General features: G+C 37.1%; 1 protein-coding gene across 6 annotated transcripts in view; it reads right to left on the bottom strand.

The window, feature by feature from the left end:
• LOC113988882 (ephrin type-A receptor 6) overlaps positions 1–15,749 on the bottom strand; it is a 441,232-nt gene that overhangs the window by 326,458 nt on the left and 99,025 nt on the right. For all 6 annotated transcript variants that reach the window (XM_039383481.1, XM_027722867.2, XM_027722865.2 and 3 more), the window contains exon 3: positions 6,379–7,042. In XM_039383481.1, coding sequence (XP_039239415.1) covers positions 6,379–7,042 — 664 coding nt within the window. The remainder of the gene's footprint in view (positions 1–6,378; positions 7,043–15,749) is intronic.

The following is a 15,749-nucleotide window of genomic DNA, read 5'->3' as shown; positions in this document are numbered from 1 at the left end:
CCTGAGGCAAGTCATATCTGAGTTAACAGCAATGCTTTGGTTTCTAAGTTTCATGTCTTTGTGTACAAACAGAGAATATTGAAGTTTTTCAGTTTGAAACTTGCTATTTAACCTGAGCTGGCTCCCCTGTTCCACCCTCAAAGTAGGTTTCCATTCAATGCACATTTCAGTATCAAAGTGAAAACCAGTAATTTCCAAGAATTAATTCGGTTTGCAACCATTAAGTTTTCTATTTGTGCATAATTTATTCAGAAAAATCAAGGCTATAATTTGAATTTTTACAGAGACATATTCTGGAAACCAAGCTGCAGTGCCTATTGTAAAGTTCTTTATTTGCTCAAAATAATGCAAGTACGTATGACATGACAAGTGTGTGAACAACTTCATTTAGTATCACTGTAGTTTCCTTATTACATAAAATCAAATAAGAAGGTTTTTATTTCTTCTTTAAATCCTCACTTCTGAAGCAGCACTCCTTTCCAGCTGTTTTATCAGATTTTTTGTGTTACAATTTATCCAAATCTGCAGATGGCTGCAGATTAAATAAAAAGGACTGGGTGTGAGCTACAGTGGGAATTTATGAAGTATTGAGATTTTTCTGGCTGCTAAATCAGGCAGTCACTGAAGACAGGTGCCCTTAGGGACTTATTTAATTCCTAACACTTTGTTACAGTAAAAAAAAAAAAACCAACAAAACCACAAGCAAACAAACAAACAAAAAAAAATCAGTAATAAACTTAAACATCTACAGTTTTAAGACACTGAAAAGACAAGGCAGAAACACGTAACTTTAAAGAAACATAGAAGCCATCAAATGAACCTAAAATTGTTGAGAAAAAGGCAAAATGAATGAATATAGGCAAGTCAGACCTCTTCAAATTGGTACAACTCACTAAAAATTCATCTTTCTGAGAGTAACTAATATCCCCTGCATTTCACCCAGTCCACCATACAGCATTTTCCTCCTACTTCAGCTAAGCAACAATGTTATTTTTAATTCACACTAATTAAAAGCCTTAAGGAAAAATGGTTCTCTCTGAGCAAGTCGAAAAAGTAGAAATGAAAGAGAGATACAGTGTAAAACAGCTTGGCACATGACCTGCCATTTAGAAGTTAAAACCAGTATATATACATATATATACATAAAAGTACTGCCAGTAGCATCTGCACTGTCCCTTCACAACCGATACTAATTTAAATTTTCATCTACTGTAAACACAGACTTTTTTCTAACGTACACAGTTTCAGATTTTTTCCGTATGTTAAAAGTTATATGTAGTTGAATATATTCAGGTGCTTTGATCAGGTCATTATCATTTGCTTTTTTGTACTGTTACCTACAGACCTATTACCCACAACTCCTATTTTTCCAGTGCACGTTCTTGGATCCTGCTGAAAACATCTATTTAGCAGTTTGACCTAAAAACTGAATTTGGAATTGCAAAATCACGATTCCATCTTACCCATATTCAGAATTCTAAGCTATAATACGTGTTGAGTGTTCACAGGTGTCCTGTAGCCTTACACAGGCTAAAGAGTAGGTTTTTTAGGAAAAAACAGGTATCATCAATAATCAGAAAGGTCTTGAGCACTGCCATTGAAATAGGGAATTCTGAAGCTCTTCAGACTCACATAAATTATGTGAAATAAACTGTCATTGCTTAAGCACAGGAAAAAACGGTGAAGCTCTTTCAGAGCAGTCACACATTTAAGAAGCTGTTATAAATGTCAATAAATTATATGACTATTTATTTGCAAAAAATTTAATGATCTCATTATTAAAAAACCCTCAACTAATTAAAAACCAACTATTTTAATTGTATCCCTAAGAGATCAGTGCAGAGAAGATTGCTATATACAACTGCTCTCCCTGACACTCAAGAAGGGAGGAAGATTTCGGTAAATTTTGCAGGCTCCCCATCCTCCCTGCTCTCTGGAGCACTGTCAGGGGTTCTTGCTAAACAAAAACCACCTTGGAATAGTGCAGAGGAAACAAAGCATAGTGGAGAACAACCACAGAGTTGATCCTGATGGGTAAATAACCAAATCCAACCACTCCTGCCATTCTTCAGGCCACCTCTGATGTTGCTCTACACGTGCCCTCACCTCTGTCCCCTTCTGACCCTTCTCAAAGTGACTCCTTCCTGACAGTGATGATCCTTGAGGGAAGATCCCTGTGGGCTTTCACTTGAGGCTTCAGTTGAAAGGAGGAAATTGAAATCAGAAGAAAATTGAAAGGCTTTGATTTCCAGGGGAAATGAGGCTTCAATTAGACTTATTATATATAAAATTGAGAATTTGTGTTATCAATCTTCCTACTTGACTGCCTTCTATTTTGAAAGGAAAAGGGTATTTAAGAGGCCTGCAATGGTCTAGGAGACAGAACATGTCAGCTAATACAGCCAGGAGCTGCAGGTAGTCCCAGGAGACCTTCTGCACTTGTCATATTCTGTGACAGAGAAAAAATAGTCAGTGGATCATCTTAGTCTCCAGTTGTTCATCCTCTTTGACAAATTCCTATCTTTGGCTATCCAAAAAGTGTTGGCAGGAAAGAGAAATTTGAAATTTTACGCTCTGTATCTTGGGGAAAAAGGGAAAGGTCCCATCTCTGCTGCAGGAGGGGCTTTTCATGGTGGTAGAGTTTTGTCTTAAAAAGATAAGTTGAAGTCTTCCAAAATTTTAAATTTAATTTTATTTTTTTCTCTCTTTTTTTTTTTTTTGGTAGTTTAAATCTTACTCTGCTTTTCCTTTACCGATCTTCCTTCAGTGCCTGGCGAAGATTAGATCTCATGAGTAAATAAACATATGGAAGAAAAATCAAAAGGAACTTTACAGTCCTCTATCTGTAAGTATTAAATTTGCAGTTCCAATTTACATTGCCCCCCACTTTTCCTGTTTTGCTGCCAACATACAGGTAACTAAAGCATGACTAACATTAATTGCTTGCTTTCCCAAAAACAAAGACATACTACAGGTACATGTATGAGGAGGGTATTAGTTCATATTTGCAAAATGAAAAGTTTTTTTAATTGAATCAGATGAAATGGCTTAAGAAGAAAAAGCCAAGGTCCTAACATTGAAATATTCCAAAAATTCAAGTAATGAATAAGGAAAAGAAGTGTTTGTTCAACTAAAAACTCTATGTACTCCGGCATTAATATCCCTAGGAAGCATTGTTCAGTCAACTCAAGGTCAAAGAATTTGAATGTTGCATTCCCACTTTTACTGTATTTGTTGTAATTAAAATAAACCAGGTGAGTCTGTCAAAGCCTGTTGGTTTACATTTTTAAAGCTTCTTCAACTATACCACATAACATCCTTTAGGGGTGCTGGGTTCCTGAGAATGTTCCTCAAGAAGAATCAATTTTTATGGTCGGTAAAATACATTTCTGCATTGTGTTTGATTGGTTAAGAATAAAATAAATTCTGAAATTACTATAATAATTATTAATTGCTATATAAAATTAATTTTTTATCTGCCATTAATTGCTAACCTTGATAATTCAGATAATTTTTGGTAAGTCATTACAGAATTAGACTTCAGTTAACAATAATCCAATTATTTCTGTATCATGTCCAAAGAGAGCTATTACAATTGAGTTTATAATGTTCCTTATCATGATTGTTTGTTCCTGTGTAAAATAAACCACAAACACCATAAAATAAAATATAAATAAACCATAAAATAAACCATAAACAAAGTCCTGATATGACCTTTATATATTATACATTTGTTAAATTTAGTACAACTCTTGTCTCGGGCTGACATTCAGGAAATATATGACATTGAACTTGCTACTTTTAATTGATGTTTATTAAAATCCTTTTTAAGCTGTAACTTGTTAATGGGGCTGGCATAGATGGTTTAGCAAAGCAGTTCAATTAGAGCCATTTATGATTAATATCACCAAATTATTGGTATTAATTTATTTATTAGTGCCTACAGAAACAGAAGAACATGTGAATGTTGCTGCTACTTCAGGATTTTGAGGGGACAATCTAGAAAGTAGATTGAAACCAAAGATGATAGATTGTTTACACAGTAAGTTTAGAGAAGATGGTATTTTTTCAGGTTATCCCCTTAAGAAATGTACATAACACACAAATACCTGTGAACATCTTGCAATCAATGAGACTTTTCCCCACTGACCTCAGAAAAGGAAGACATTTCCAAATTAATGAAAAACTCCCCACCAATCTGCCTCTGAACTGACTAGACACATTGGGGCATACATTTAATAAGTATGGATATTTTAAACTGGTTGGGAATTCTTCTCACACACTTTTATGCTTTTAAAAGGAAATAGGATGGATAGGGAATACTGATGGATTCACAGACAAAGAGAGATACACATAAAACCCACATATATTGAAATAACTGAAATGTTGCCAGTCAGGGAAGCAAATAAACTAGATTTTGGCAGTTAAAATGACCTATGATTTTAACAGCAGTAGTAAAACTGATCAAAGACTGTTTTTATTCCCATTCTTGCTGCTTTGTAAAACTATGTGCAATGGCAAAGGCAGAATGTCTTTCCTTATGCCACTTAATACTTCCTGAACAGAGACTGCTTGTCTCCACAAATATCAAAATAGAAATTTATTTTCTAAATTCTACGACAGATAAGCCCTATATACCACGAAGTGCTTACTCCTCCACTGAGCCACATGACCGTGTATAATCAGTTTGACAACATTTACAAGTAGGAGAAAACATTCAACTATTAGCAAGTATTGCCCACCACCCAATTAGTTGTCAGAACAGATTTCAAAATGCAAAATTATTATTTTGGCTATTATTTGCATGTAGAGGAAAGAAATAATTCTCTCTTTTGAATATTTCACAGAGCATGACTATGAAGAAGTACCAACACAACGATGTAAAATACTTTCAAGACTCAAATTCGTAACTCCAGCAAGGGAATGGGAAGGACAAAGGGTTTGGGGTTGGGATTTGCAGGAAGGACCTAGAAGACATGAAAATTGTGTAAATACATCTCAGGTCTTCTTATCAGACTATAATGGTTTCTACTCTTCCCCCACCTAGTCCCCAAACCCCGCTTCTATGAAAATATTTCAAATTTTCCCTTAGAGAGTTAGTCACATTCAGGTATTTCATGATTTGATGGGTATTAAAGAGTTAGTTAAGGTCTCATTGACACAACAGGTCTTTTAAACTAAATTTTTGATTCACGCCTGAGCCAAGAAGGAAAGTCTCAAAATAAGACATTCTGGCTATTTGAAAGGTTGCTCTCAATCTCACTTCAGTTCACAACAGCCATAGTGTAAAAACGCATTCCCAGATGTCCAAGTGGCATCTCCACCACCAGCTTTGGCACAAAGAGAAATATGCCCGCCCTCAGACACTGGAGAGTGGGCACTGGTGAAAAATTAATCGTTGCTCTTTAGTTAATAAAGCCTCTTCTGCATTTGGGTTTGCCTTAGGCAAGATGTTCATGAAGCAATGCAAAAATAATATAGCTTGGAAAGCTGCCGGAAAAAAGTAGCACTAATATTGAAATACACTGAAGAAGAGCGAATGGACAACATCAGATACCAGTGAAAATGATTTCAAAAGATATGGAAGTTCTATTAGATTATAATTTTCTGAAATAGTAATTTGTTACTCTTGGGGCAAATAGATAAGAATATACAAACATCTGTGGCTTTGGGAACTCTATTTCATTTAGAAGGTACCTGTTCAGCAGCAAACTGGACAAATTGAACAAACCAGAGGAGTCAATGTACAGCAGAAAACATTTTTGGTGAACTCTGCTGGTTGTACTGCTCATGTAGAGATCCAGAGTATGACTCACTCCCATAATGGACAGAAATTCATTCAGCATTAAAGTCTCAAAGAAAATCCTTATTCCATTAAGAGAGAAACCTTTTAACCTCATGTAGAAAATGATGCTTGCTTCCAGTAATGGCATTGTCAACATTGTATCTTTGCAATGAGTATGTTTTGATAATTAATGCCAGCAAGACCAGACAACAAAGTGACTTTCATTTTCTGATTACAATGCACAGTGCTTTTAATGCTCTGCATTATCTAAGGTTGCTCTGCTCCTTGCCTAATACCATTGAATCTGAGAAACTCTGCAGCAAAACAGCAGTCATTTATGTAACTTATGAATATGGACTCTTTCTCTCCCTTTTTGCTAAAAAGCAAATGTAAATCACAGTAGACTCACATCTCAGTGGTTTCTGAGGCTTTCTTTACAATTATTACTACAGAAGAGAGCATCTTATTCTCGAGTCATTGTGAAATTATTCTGAGCAGCAGAAGAGAACATGCAAGGTACATATGACGTTATAAGACTATTTTTTTAAATTAAAAACAAAAAAGAAAATAAAAATCCACCAATGTTTTCCTACCATGGCAGGAGCCCTCCAGTTCTTCATATCCCACGGTGCAGATGCACCGTCCCAGAGGCACGAGCCAATCCCCATCTGCCCCACAGTACAGTTTTGGGGTGTCCCGTTCCTCAGCGCTCTTCACGCAGGAGCCCCGAACCTCCACCAGAGAGGAAGAATCCACCCTTGGAATTGTGTCAGGAAACATGGCCAAATTCCGGACTGTGAAAGGGCACTTCTTGTAATAAACACGGACTGAAACCAAAGCAATGCAGGCTCCAATGTCCTGAAAAGCAAGATAAAACCCTTTCTTGTTTATTGGCCCAACCTCACGGACTTCCGTGTTGAGTTTAAGGATGCGGTCGCCCAAATCCATCTGGGTAAAGCTCTCATCAGCTGCAATAGTGTCAATCTTACTGTACTGGTTTGGCTTGAATTTTACTCCATGAGACTCATCTGACTCCATGTAGTAGAGATTGAAAGTTTCCTTGCAGGTCCCCAGTACCCAAGGAATGCTGTTGCAGTCCCTCAGGGTGAACTTCATCTCCACGTAGATTTTCTGTGCAGCATCCCGGGAGATCCAGTTGGTTTGAAGCCAGTTGTTTTGGTTTGGTTCCATCACGTTGCACACCTGGTAAGTGTGAATGGGACGGTTGTGTTCATCCATTTCAGTTATGGCATCCCACTGAAAAGAAAAGGAAAATATTTATTGTGCATATGCATACCCAGAGAGCCCATTCATACATACACATACACATGCCCCATGTATATGCACCTGTGGCTAAACTAAGAATAATTATTTACTTCAAGTATGATGGAAAGACAGTAGTTAAAAGCAGATCCAACTATAGAACAGAACATGAGCTATTTCAGAAATTTCAATTAATAGAAATATTAAAAAATTACCAGGGCTCAGCAAAGAAAGAAATACTGGTCATGATTATATTAGCAAATTTATTAAGGTTGAGAAGATTCCTGGGTATGTCACACAGTCACCTATGCAGATAAAGTCTTCTAGACCATTCTTGGTTGGTGTGCCAGGGGGTTGGCTCTCCAGCAGTCTTCAAAGCAACTTCCAGGCCCATGGCACTCACTGGTTTACACAATTACCCTAAAAACATTTAACTGTATATAGAGATGTTTCATTTCTAGCTCCATAGGACCTGTATTACACTTATTTCCTGCAAACAAAAACCAACCAACCAAAACAACAAACCAAAACCCAACTGTCACAGGTATTGTTCTGTTGTTGCCTTTATGAATTCTCTTGGAGTTCAAAGGTGGAGGAGCCTTTTTCTCCTCCCTATCCCCCCTCCAGGTTTTCCTTACACCAGCTTCACCAAACATTCTCAAATTCTGGTGGAAATTCCTGCATAGAGGTTCTCAAAAAAAAAAAAAAAAAAAGAAATATTATCCATGTGTTTCATATCAAATACCTAATTTATTACATAATCAGCTACTCCAAAAAATTACAAACATCCCCAAAATATCTTCAATATAGTCAGCTTTTCACTAGGCACACAAAATATCAATGCAGCATTAGATAGAGATGTTTTCATATCAAAACACAGGACTAGTTATAGTTCTGTATCCAAAAATGTTGTACCCCACCAGAAGTTTTAGTGCATCTTTTAAATGCGCTGATCCATCATGGTAGAAGCAGCAGAAAAAAATAAAACAACAACAAAACAAATCCCACAAACAACAAAAAAACTACCACTCCAACCTGTGGAACCTGTGGCTTCATTAGTCTGAAAACTATGAATTCAAGCAGTTGTTGGAATTCACATTGAAAAAATAATTCCAAGTGCTGCCACTTGCAATCATAGGATTGGAATTCCTGGTCACTGCAGTACCCAGCTGGGACCTATGCAGAAAAATAAGGGAAGCGAAGGCCTTTACAGGCCCTCACTTTTGATGATTCTTCTTGTTACATTTAATCATTATTATACAAATAGGTGTTATACACAAATATAGTCACAATGTAAATTGAGAGAATAAACAAATAGAAGCACAAAAGGTTTTCTACATTTATTTGTGTATCAAGTCATATTAAGAGGAAGATATGTTACGTGCTCCAGAGAGGTCTCAAAAAGAACAAAAATTCCCCAAACAACCAAATACCAAAAAAAAAAAATCGAACAACAAATCACCCAAACAACACCCCACTGCAACAAGCCCAGAATTAAAAAAGTAAGTGTGTGGTTTAAAAACAATGTAATTTTTAAAATACAGAACAGTCTTCAGAAGTGGCCTAAACTAGCTTAAAACAAAAGAGCCTCAACAAACTACTGTCTCTTAAATACATTAAGGAAAACATATCCAACAGATCCTACCCTTGCCATGAAATTCTCATAAGAAATATTTACATATTCACTCTGAATCAATATCTCAATCTGAACTTAGAAATTAAAGCCCTAAAGTTAGCTCTTAGCTGTGTGCTTAATAATACAAATCTACTAATTCTGTAGGAAAGTAAAGGCTCAGGGCTTCAGTAACTGGTTTCAAAGACTAAAACAAGATGGATTGATCCAACATGGATGGTGCTTTAGTTGGTTCAAAGCAGAGCTCACATGTTTCATACCTGTGCCTTTCCATTTTGCTCCCAGATAGCCCAATTTATAGGAATTCATCCACTGGCCAAGACAAACATTTTATTTAATAGAAATAGTAGCCTAAACATCATACCTATAAAATATTTCAAAAAGGGTTGCCATGGAATATTTCTGTGCAGCCATTGCACGGGGACATGGTTGTAAATACAGCTGTGAGTCTGATGGCTTATGCTCTTTATTACTGGTGTCAGATATTGAGTGCAAACAAGGAGAACTCCACCATCCCAAAATGCCACTTTAATGCTATAGAAAAGTCTGTGACAGAACTCAGTCTGTGACGGTCTCTGACAAGGGCACATTGTTCCTGTGTGAAACACAATCTGCTTTTAAATTTACCTAAGTGTTGCATTTCTCTTCTGGTAAAAACAGTCAGGAAAAGCAATAGTTAAATTCAGTGCAGACAACAAAAAGCCAATTTATCAAATACACTCCAGTTTTCTTTAGGGTGTGTTTCATATTAAAACTCCTAGTTAATAAAATTATAAGTATTTATAAACATTTTACTTGTAAGAAACTACTATTCCCTGAAACCTCAAAACCAAACGAACAGAAGCATCTCATTGGAGATGCTTACATCTGGAGTTCCAGAACTTATGAAGAAGAAATGCCCAAAACATGTTTGGGAGGAAAGACTTAAAAATACTAGTTTAATACTGTAATCAACAACAGTGTGAATAAGAGGTTACATTTTACATGTATCATAAAGGAGGAGTCTTTTAAATAGAAGAACATACAACTTGAAGACTGGTAGAAAAAAGATTCCAAGATTACTTGTCACATCCAAACACAGAATATGAGATTAGGCTACAAATCACACTGAGATTTTAGTTAGATAAAGTCTCAGCTGTTTTCATATCTCTACAAGCTACTTTACAACATCTTTGTTTCATTTTTGGACTTCACTAATATCTAACAACTGTACAGAGACCATTATAAAGAGTTGATTATCTAATTTAAATTTTGTACTGGCTATATAACACTGAAATTTTCTTTCAATGTTCCCCACTTTGTTATTTTAAACCAAAACCCTGTAGATTTACAAAATCAGAATGAGCTAGTTATTAAAATCCAGTAGGTTGTATCACCAAGGGTATTATAAACACCATAAGAAGAGATTAATGTATTTCATGGTTTTTTTTAAACACATCACTGTCTGATGAGAAAACATCTTGGTGACACCATGCTACAGAAAAGAACATACAATGGGCCACTTTCAGCTTGATGAAAACTGTCATAATTTCCCCCGAAGACACCAGTTATTTCAACAAATCCTGAACCTTGACTTATCTCTAAACTATGCTCGCTCTCTTAAGTGATCCCTTTTTGAGGTCATATTGTGTTGTTTGAAGAAGAGAGATGGTAAATTCATGATTGCCATGATTTGCTCAGTATTGGCCACAGGCAACACAGGATTTAGCAGAACACAAAGGACTGACACACTGGGTACTTAGGCCCAGGCCCTCACTCAGCAGTTTAGGGAAGAGACCAACTGCTCTTAAAAATTTTGCTGCATTTTTATCCTAAGCCAGAAATTTCCCTCCCTGTTTTCTGCTTGCCTTTTTGCTCAAGGCATAATTGTCTAAAACTGAAGGGTTATGCACTTACTCCACCTAGCCACTGGATCTTAGCTCACTCGCGTAAGAAAAGGTAGTGGCAGACTTAACATCAACACATTTGGATATCAAGCACACAAAGGGATAAAGACTGGATTTCCATGCAGGGAACTGAAAGAAAGAACATGGGATATGAGACTGGGGAGCAAAATCTGTTGACTTCAGCTATCCTGCATTTTACTGCCTGCTAAGAGGACACATCTGTTAAGGCAAATCCTCAGTGGTGAGGAGTCTTATTTCTTATCTGTCAACAGAAGAAAGATTTCCATTCTAAAGTGAGCAACACAATATGTAAGATTCATGCCACACAGATCTGGTTTACTGGTTAGCAAACCAGTTCCTTTCAGCAAGGTAGGTAATTTCAGAAATGGAGTTGCCAACTACTTCTTACACAAAAACATAAGCTAACATTTGAAAATTCACTGAACCTGAACTGCAGCAATGCAATTTGCTGACACATATCCCTCACTGCACACAGACATCCACTGAAATGGTCAGGTCTGTCAAAAAGCCCATCCTATAAAAGGGATGGACTATATTTGTTATATAGAATTGCTGCTATCCTAAAAAACAGTCTGAAGAAAATTGCAAGTGTGTCCACACAACTCACACACCCAAGAACAGTTAAATAAGCATTTCCTTATTTATCACATCCAATGAAGATAAAAACAAAGCAGACAGCGTTTTTTCCAATATCTTAGTTTGTCCTTTTTTCTTGTCCTAAATGGTTTATTCCTTATTTTGCTCTCCAGTATTTGCAGATCTCAGCTGGGAGTCACCTAATAAAATCTACAAGTGAATTCTCACTTTCAGCTCTTTGCTACTGACAATCTTATAGATCCCATTTCCATGGAAACAAGCTGAATGGTAAAAATAAAGAGAGTTTTAAAAGTTTTATAAATTCCCTTTTACTCTCTCCAGTGAGATGATCTCCATAGAAATGATATCAGAAAGATCTAAGCCAGGAAACAATAGAGAAGGACCTGCACTTGGCATGCACAGCTGCTGGCTGCCACCTGACAGGGCACATTGAAACATCTCACTGCTGTAATGACATTCAAGCAGAACCAGCCATGCTACATAACACAACTGCAGGAAAAAAAACCCAAACTTCCTTCACATTAACATGCTTAGAAAGTGAACAATTTTAAGGCACAGTTGGCATTTAAAATGGCATCAAAACCAGCAAGACTAAGGAACATTTAAAAGAGCTACAGAATTGCTGTAAATTAAAGGTATCGAGTTAATATTTTCCCTCATTCCCTCTAACTCATTTTTCTTCCCTTTTCCCAAGATCCACAATTATGAATGTGAAAATGCTCAGCCCTCTGAAGCCCAGTAAGAGAATTGATAAGACTGAACTCATGTAATGCGGCTACTTAAAAAAAGAAAAACAAAAGCAGACAAAATTCCCCAGGTATTCGTGTATGTCCCAGCAAGTACAACCTGACATAGCCAGCAAAATAAAAACAGCAATTAAACTACTTGTGGTTTACATTCATGATTAAAAATTGTTTAGGGAATGCATAGAAATAAGTAGCACACCTTTTATTAGCTCTGTGGAATTATAATGACAATGGCAACACAAGTTTAGAGAAAATGAGACAACTGTTTTTCGCACAGGCAGCAGCACACAAGCACAGACTACAGCAGTTGAGGGCAAACCCGTCCTAAAGTCTGCAAAAGTAAATGTATTTAAAAGGAAACAGAAAAAAAAATCATAATTAAATAAATAAAGAATGAATAATTAGGGCAACGTAAACAGAGAATACAGAAAATAAAGTGGTAGATTATTCTGTGTTCTCCAAAGGCAAGTGTTAATAAGGCTCAGGCTGTGGAACAGCTGTTCCACGTCTGAAGTGGCCAGGATGATTCAGAAAGTTGTTAATGCCCTCAAAATTTAAAATCCAAACCAGTGAATTCCTTTTCTGTTATTTACATGAAGCACTGAATGGTGAACAACTGTGAGATGAGCTGTGCCAGGTGATCGAACTTCACTCTGCCCTGAAAACTGCTCCTGTTCACATGAATGTTTTCTACAGGCAAGCAAGACTAGGATTTTGTGAGATTTGGGGGATGAACCCTGGAATTCAAGCGAGACCAACTTCAGATATAAGAAACAAGTGACTCTCACTTGGGGATTAGCCAGCACAGGACTTTGGGATCAAAAAGAGACAGCCCTGCTCTAGCTCTGTAAAGTGAATTGTTTCAGAAGGGCAGAGGTCTTGAACATGGACCTTTACGTATATAATAGAAAAGATCAGGATGACAGAAACATTTATATCTAGAAATATATAATCTGTGAGGCAGTCAATTTATTTGACTGACCAGAATCTAGATAGGAGTATGATAATGCACCAGTGTAAAAGTTACCCATGGATTGATGTTTGGACATGGCAGAGACAATATAAAACAGAAGCCAGACAAAATAATACATCTTTGCTTCTATTCTAGATCGTGAAAAAGCTGAGTACGTTCAAGAAGAAAAACAAAGAGAGAATTCACACATATATGCACACATATGAAAGGTATTTATTATAAAGTGAAATACAACTGAAACCAAGCACTACCATATAAAATTCTGTCCAGCACTTTGGAACAAAGCCATTGTTTCCCTGAGTGTGTATAGTCTATAAAAGACTCAATGACTTGCATCAAGGATCTGCAGGGTAGTGTGCCATACTGTAATTTTCTTCTAAAATGAGACATGCTAGTAAAGCCTCAGCAGGTGGTGACAGATGTCACAATTCAGTGGTGAAAATTGATGCTGATCACCTTTCCGTGGGCATCTTATCCCTTTGTAATGCAACACTTCCTATGGATTTGGAATTGAATAGAAACTGAGAGCAGAAAGTCTACACCTTTTCATGGTACTATAGTTCAGAACACTGAACTCTGCTGTGTACTCTTCAAAATCTGCCTATGCACTGTCCCTGGGACCTGCACCAGAGCTTGCTGACCTCTGTTTTATGAAAGAAATAATAATATTGAAAACCAGATACATAAATGTCTGGTTTATAGCTATCTGCTACTAGAATAGAGTTTGACCTAGCTAATCATAATAGTTGTATGCTAGGCTCTAGAGTCCCCCTGCTATTACAAAACACAGAATAATGATGGCAGGGTATGGAGAATAAGAGGCTAGAAATCCTCACTTGGCTGAGTGAGATTTATGTGATTAACTAAGAATAACTGCAGGACGTGAGAGCTCCGACCATCAATACATGTGGGTTGAAATACATGGGGGTGTTGTGGAATAACAGACGTGTGTAAGAAGCAAATTTTGTCACTCATTAGAATCATAGAACAACTTGGGTTGGAAGGGATCTTAAAGATCCTCTAGTTGCAAAACCCTTGTCATAGGCAGGGACACCTTCCACTATCCCAGGTTGCTCAGAGCCCCATCCAATCTGGCCTTGAACACTTCCAGGGTTGGGGCATCCACAGGTTCTCTGGCAACCTGTTCCCATACCTCACCACCCTCACAGGGAAGAATTTCCTCCTAATAACTAATCTAAACCTACTCTCTTTCGGTTTAAAGTCAGTTCCCCTTGTCCTATCACTATCTTGTGAAATATAGTAGTAAATTAGTAAATAACATTAGTAAGTGAGATATATCATGACTTAAAACACATAAGTGTAATTGCTTATACTTCCTTATAATTGGAACAGAACAAACAAGGACTGAGAAATAAATTGAAACTAAAAAAATAACTAAATCACACTGTAGGAATAGTTCAGTCAGGCTCTAACAGGTGTGAGCTGTTTAATAGTAGAATACTTATTTGCTTTTGTGTTTCTTCATTTCCTGAGTGTGGGGAGCTGGAGCAATCCTGACTCTGCCCTTCCCACCTAGTAAAATCAGTAACTAGAGCAGAATGTTACAACACTGCTCAGTGAAGCCAATGTGCTGGGTGCCTTGGCAATGCTGCACAATAGCTGTCTGCATCAGTTTTGTGGCCTGGGGGACCTTGCTAGATCTCCAAAATAGCACAGACAATGTTACAGTAAATGTTTGTGTGCCCTCAGATAATTAGAAACACAGAAAAACATTCTGGAGGAAGCTTTGAAAAAAACCCAAACTCTAAACAACAAACCATGAGCAATCTCTACATTTCTAGTTTAGAAATGTCTACAAATTCAGAGGTCATCTATTAATCTGTTCAGCTCTTTGTAAACTGTTCTGTGCAGTGGTGTCAGTGCTGCACTGGCTCAGACTCAACAGGCTCTGTGATATCAGAGCTGCTTTTCAGACTCCCCTGCTGCCAATACCTGCACTTCAACCCTGCAATTTGGTTTGGCCTGCTGAGAAGGCAGAATAACATCGGGGCAGGGAGAGAGACTTGGTAGAAGGTTTTCTCAGCCCTCAGTTTGAAAGCTGACCTTGTCTGCCCTATGATTTAATGCACGTACTGAGGCAAATGACTGCTTTTACCAGTTAAGGCCTTCAAAACTCTGCATTGCATCATGTCACAAACCTGCCTTAAATGCACAAATTTCCAAATATTAGTACCCTTTTACTTGCTTTACCGGGTTTGAATCTACCATTCTGATATTTGAAATTACCCTTCAGCAGCAGGAAGACTTTTTTACCTTTACCACTCCAAGCTTTAAGCAAATACCACGGAATCAGGGGAAAACAGCAGTCCTGGCTATGCACCCCCAGAAAGGGGGCTGTGACTCAGACTTTCCAATTTTCATGTCCTGACTAATCATTCACAAAAAGCATTTCAGTACCACTGACAGCAGAAATTGTATAAATAACTTTTCAAGCTCCAGGTTTTCCCTCTGAAAAGCAGTGGATCTCAGAGTCTATTTTCATGTGGGCATTGGCATATTTAAATTACTGCCATTAGCAAGCAGTCAATGAGGTTAATATGAATGAAGTGAAAGCCACAAGAATATCTATCCATTCCTTCTTCCTATCTCTGCCCAATTCTTTCCTAAAGTCTACTTTTTCTAAAAAAAAAACCTGCCTTTTCTATTTGTTATTGAAGTAGTACTAGTCAGTGTTTTTAATTAAAGCTATACCAAACAGAAACAATTAAAACCAATAATTCTACAAAGCACCTATGTAAGGCTTTTTCATCTTCAGAGCACTTTACAAACACTAACACATTAATTCAAACTAAGACATAAAACCAAAGAAGCAAACCTAAAGGTA

Source organism: Pipra filicauda, unplaced genomic scaffold (genome assembly GCF_003945595.2).
Source record: "Pipra filicauda isolate LSUMZ 115617 unplaced genomic scaffold, ASM394559v2 scaffold310_size866816_pilon, whole genome shotgun sequence".
In the NCBI taxonomy this organism is placed as follows: Eukaryota; Metazoa; Chordata; class Aves; order Passeriformes; family Pipridae; genus Pipra; species Pipra filicauda.
Note: the sequence above shows the minus strand (reverse complement) of the source record. Positions and strands in the feature narration are given on the sequence as shown.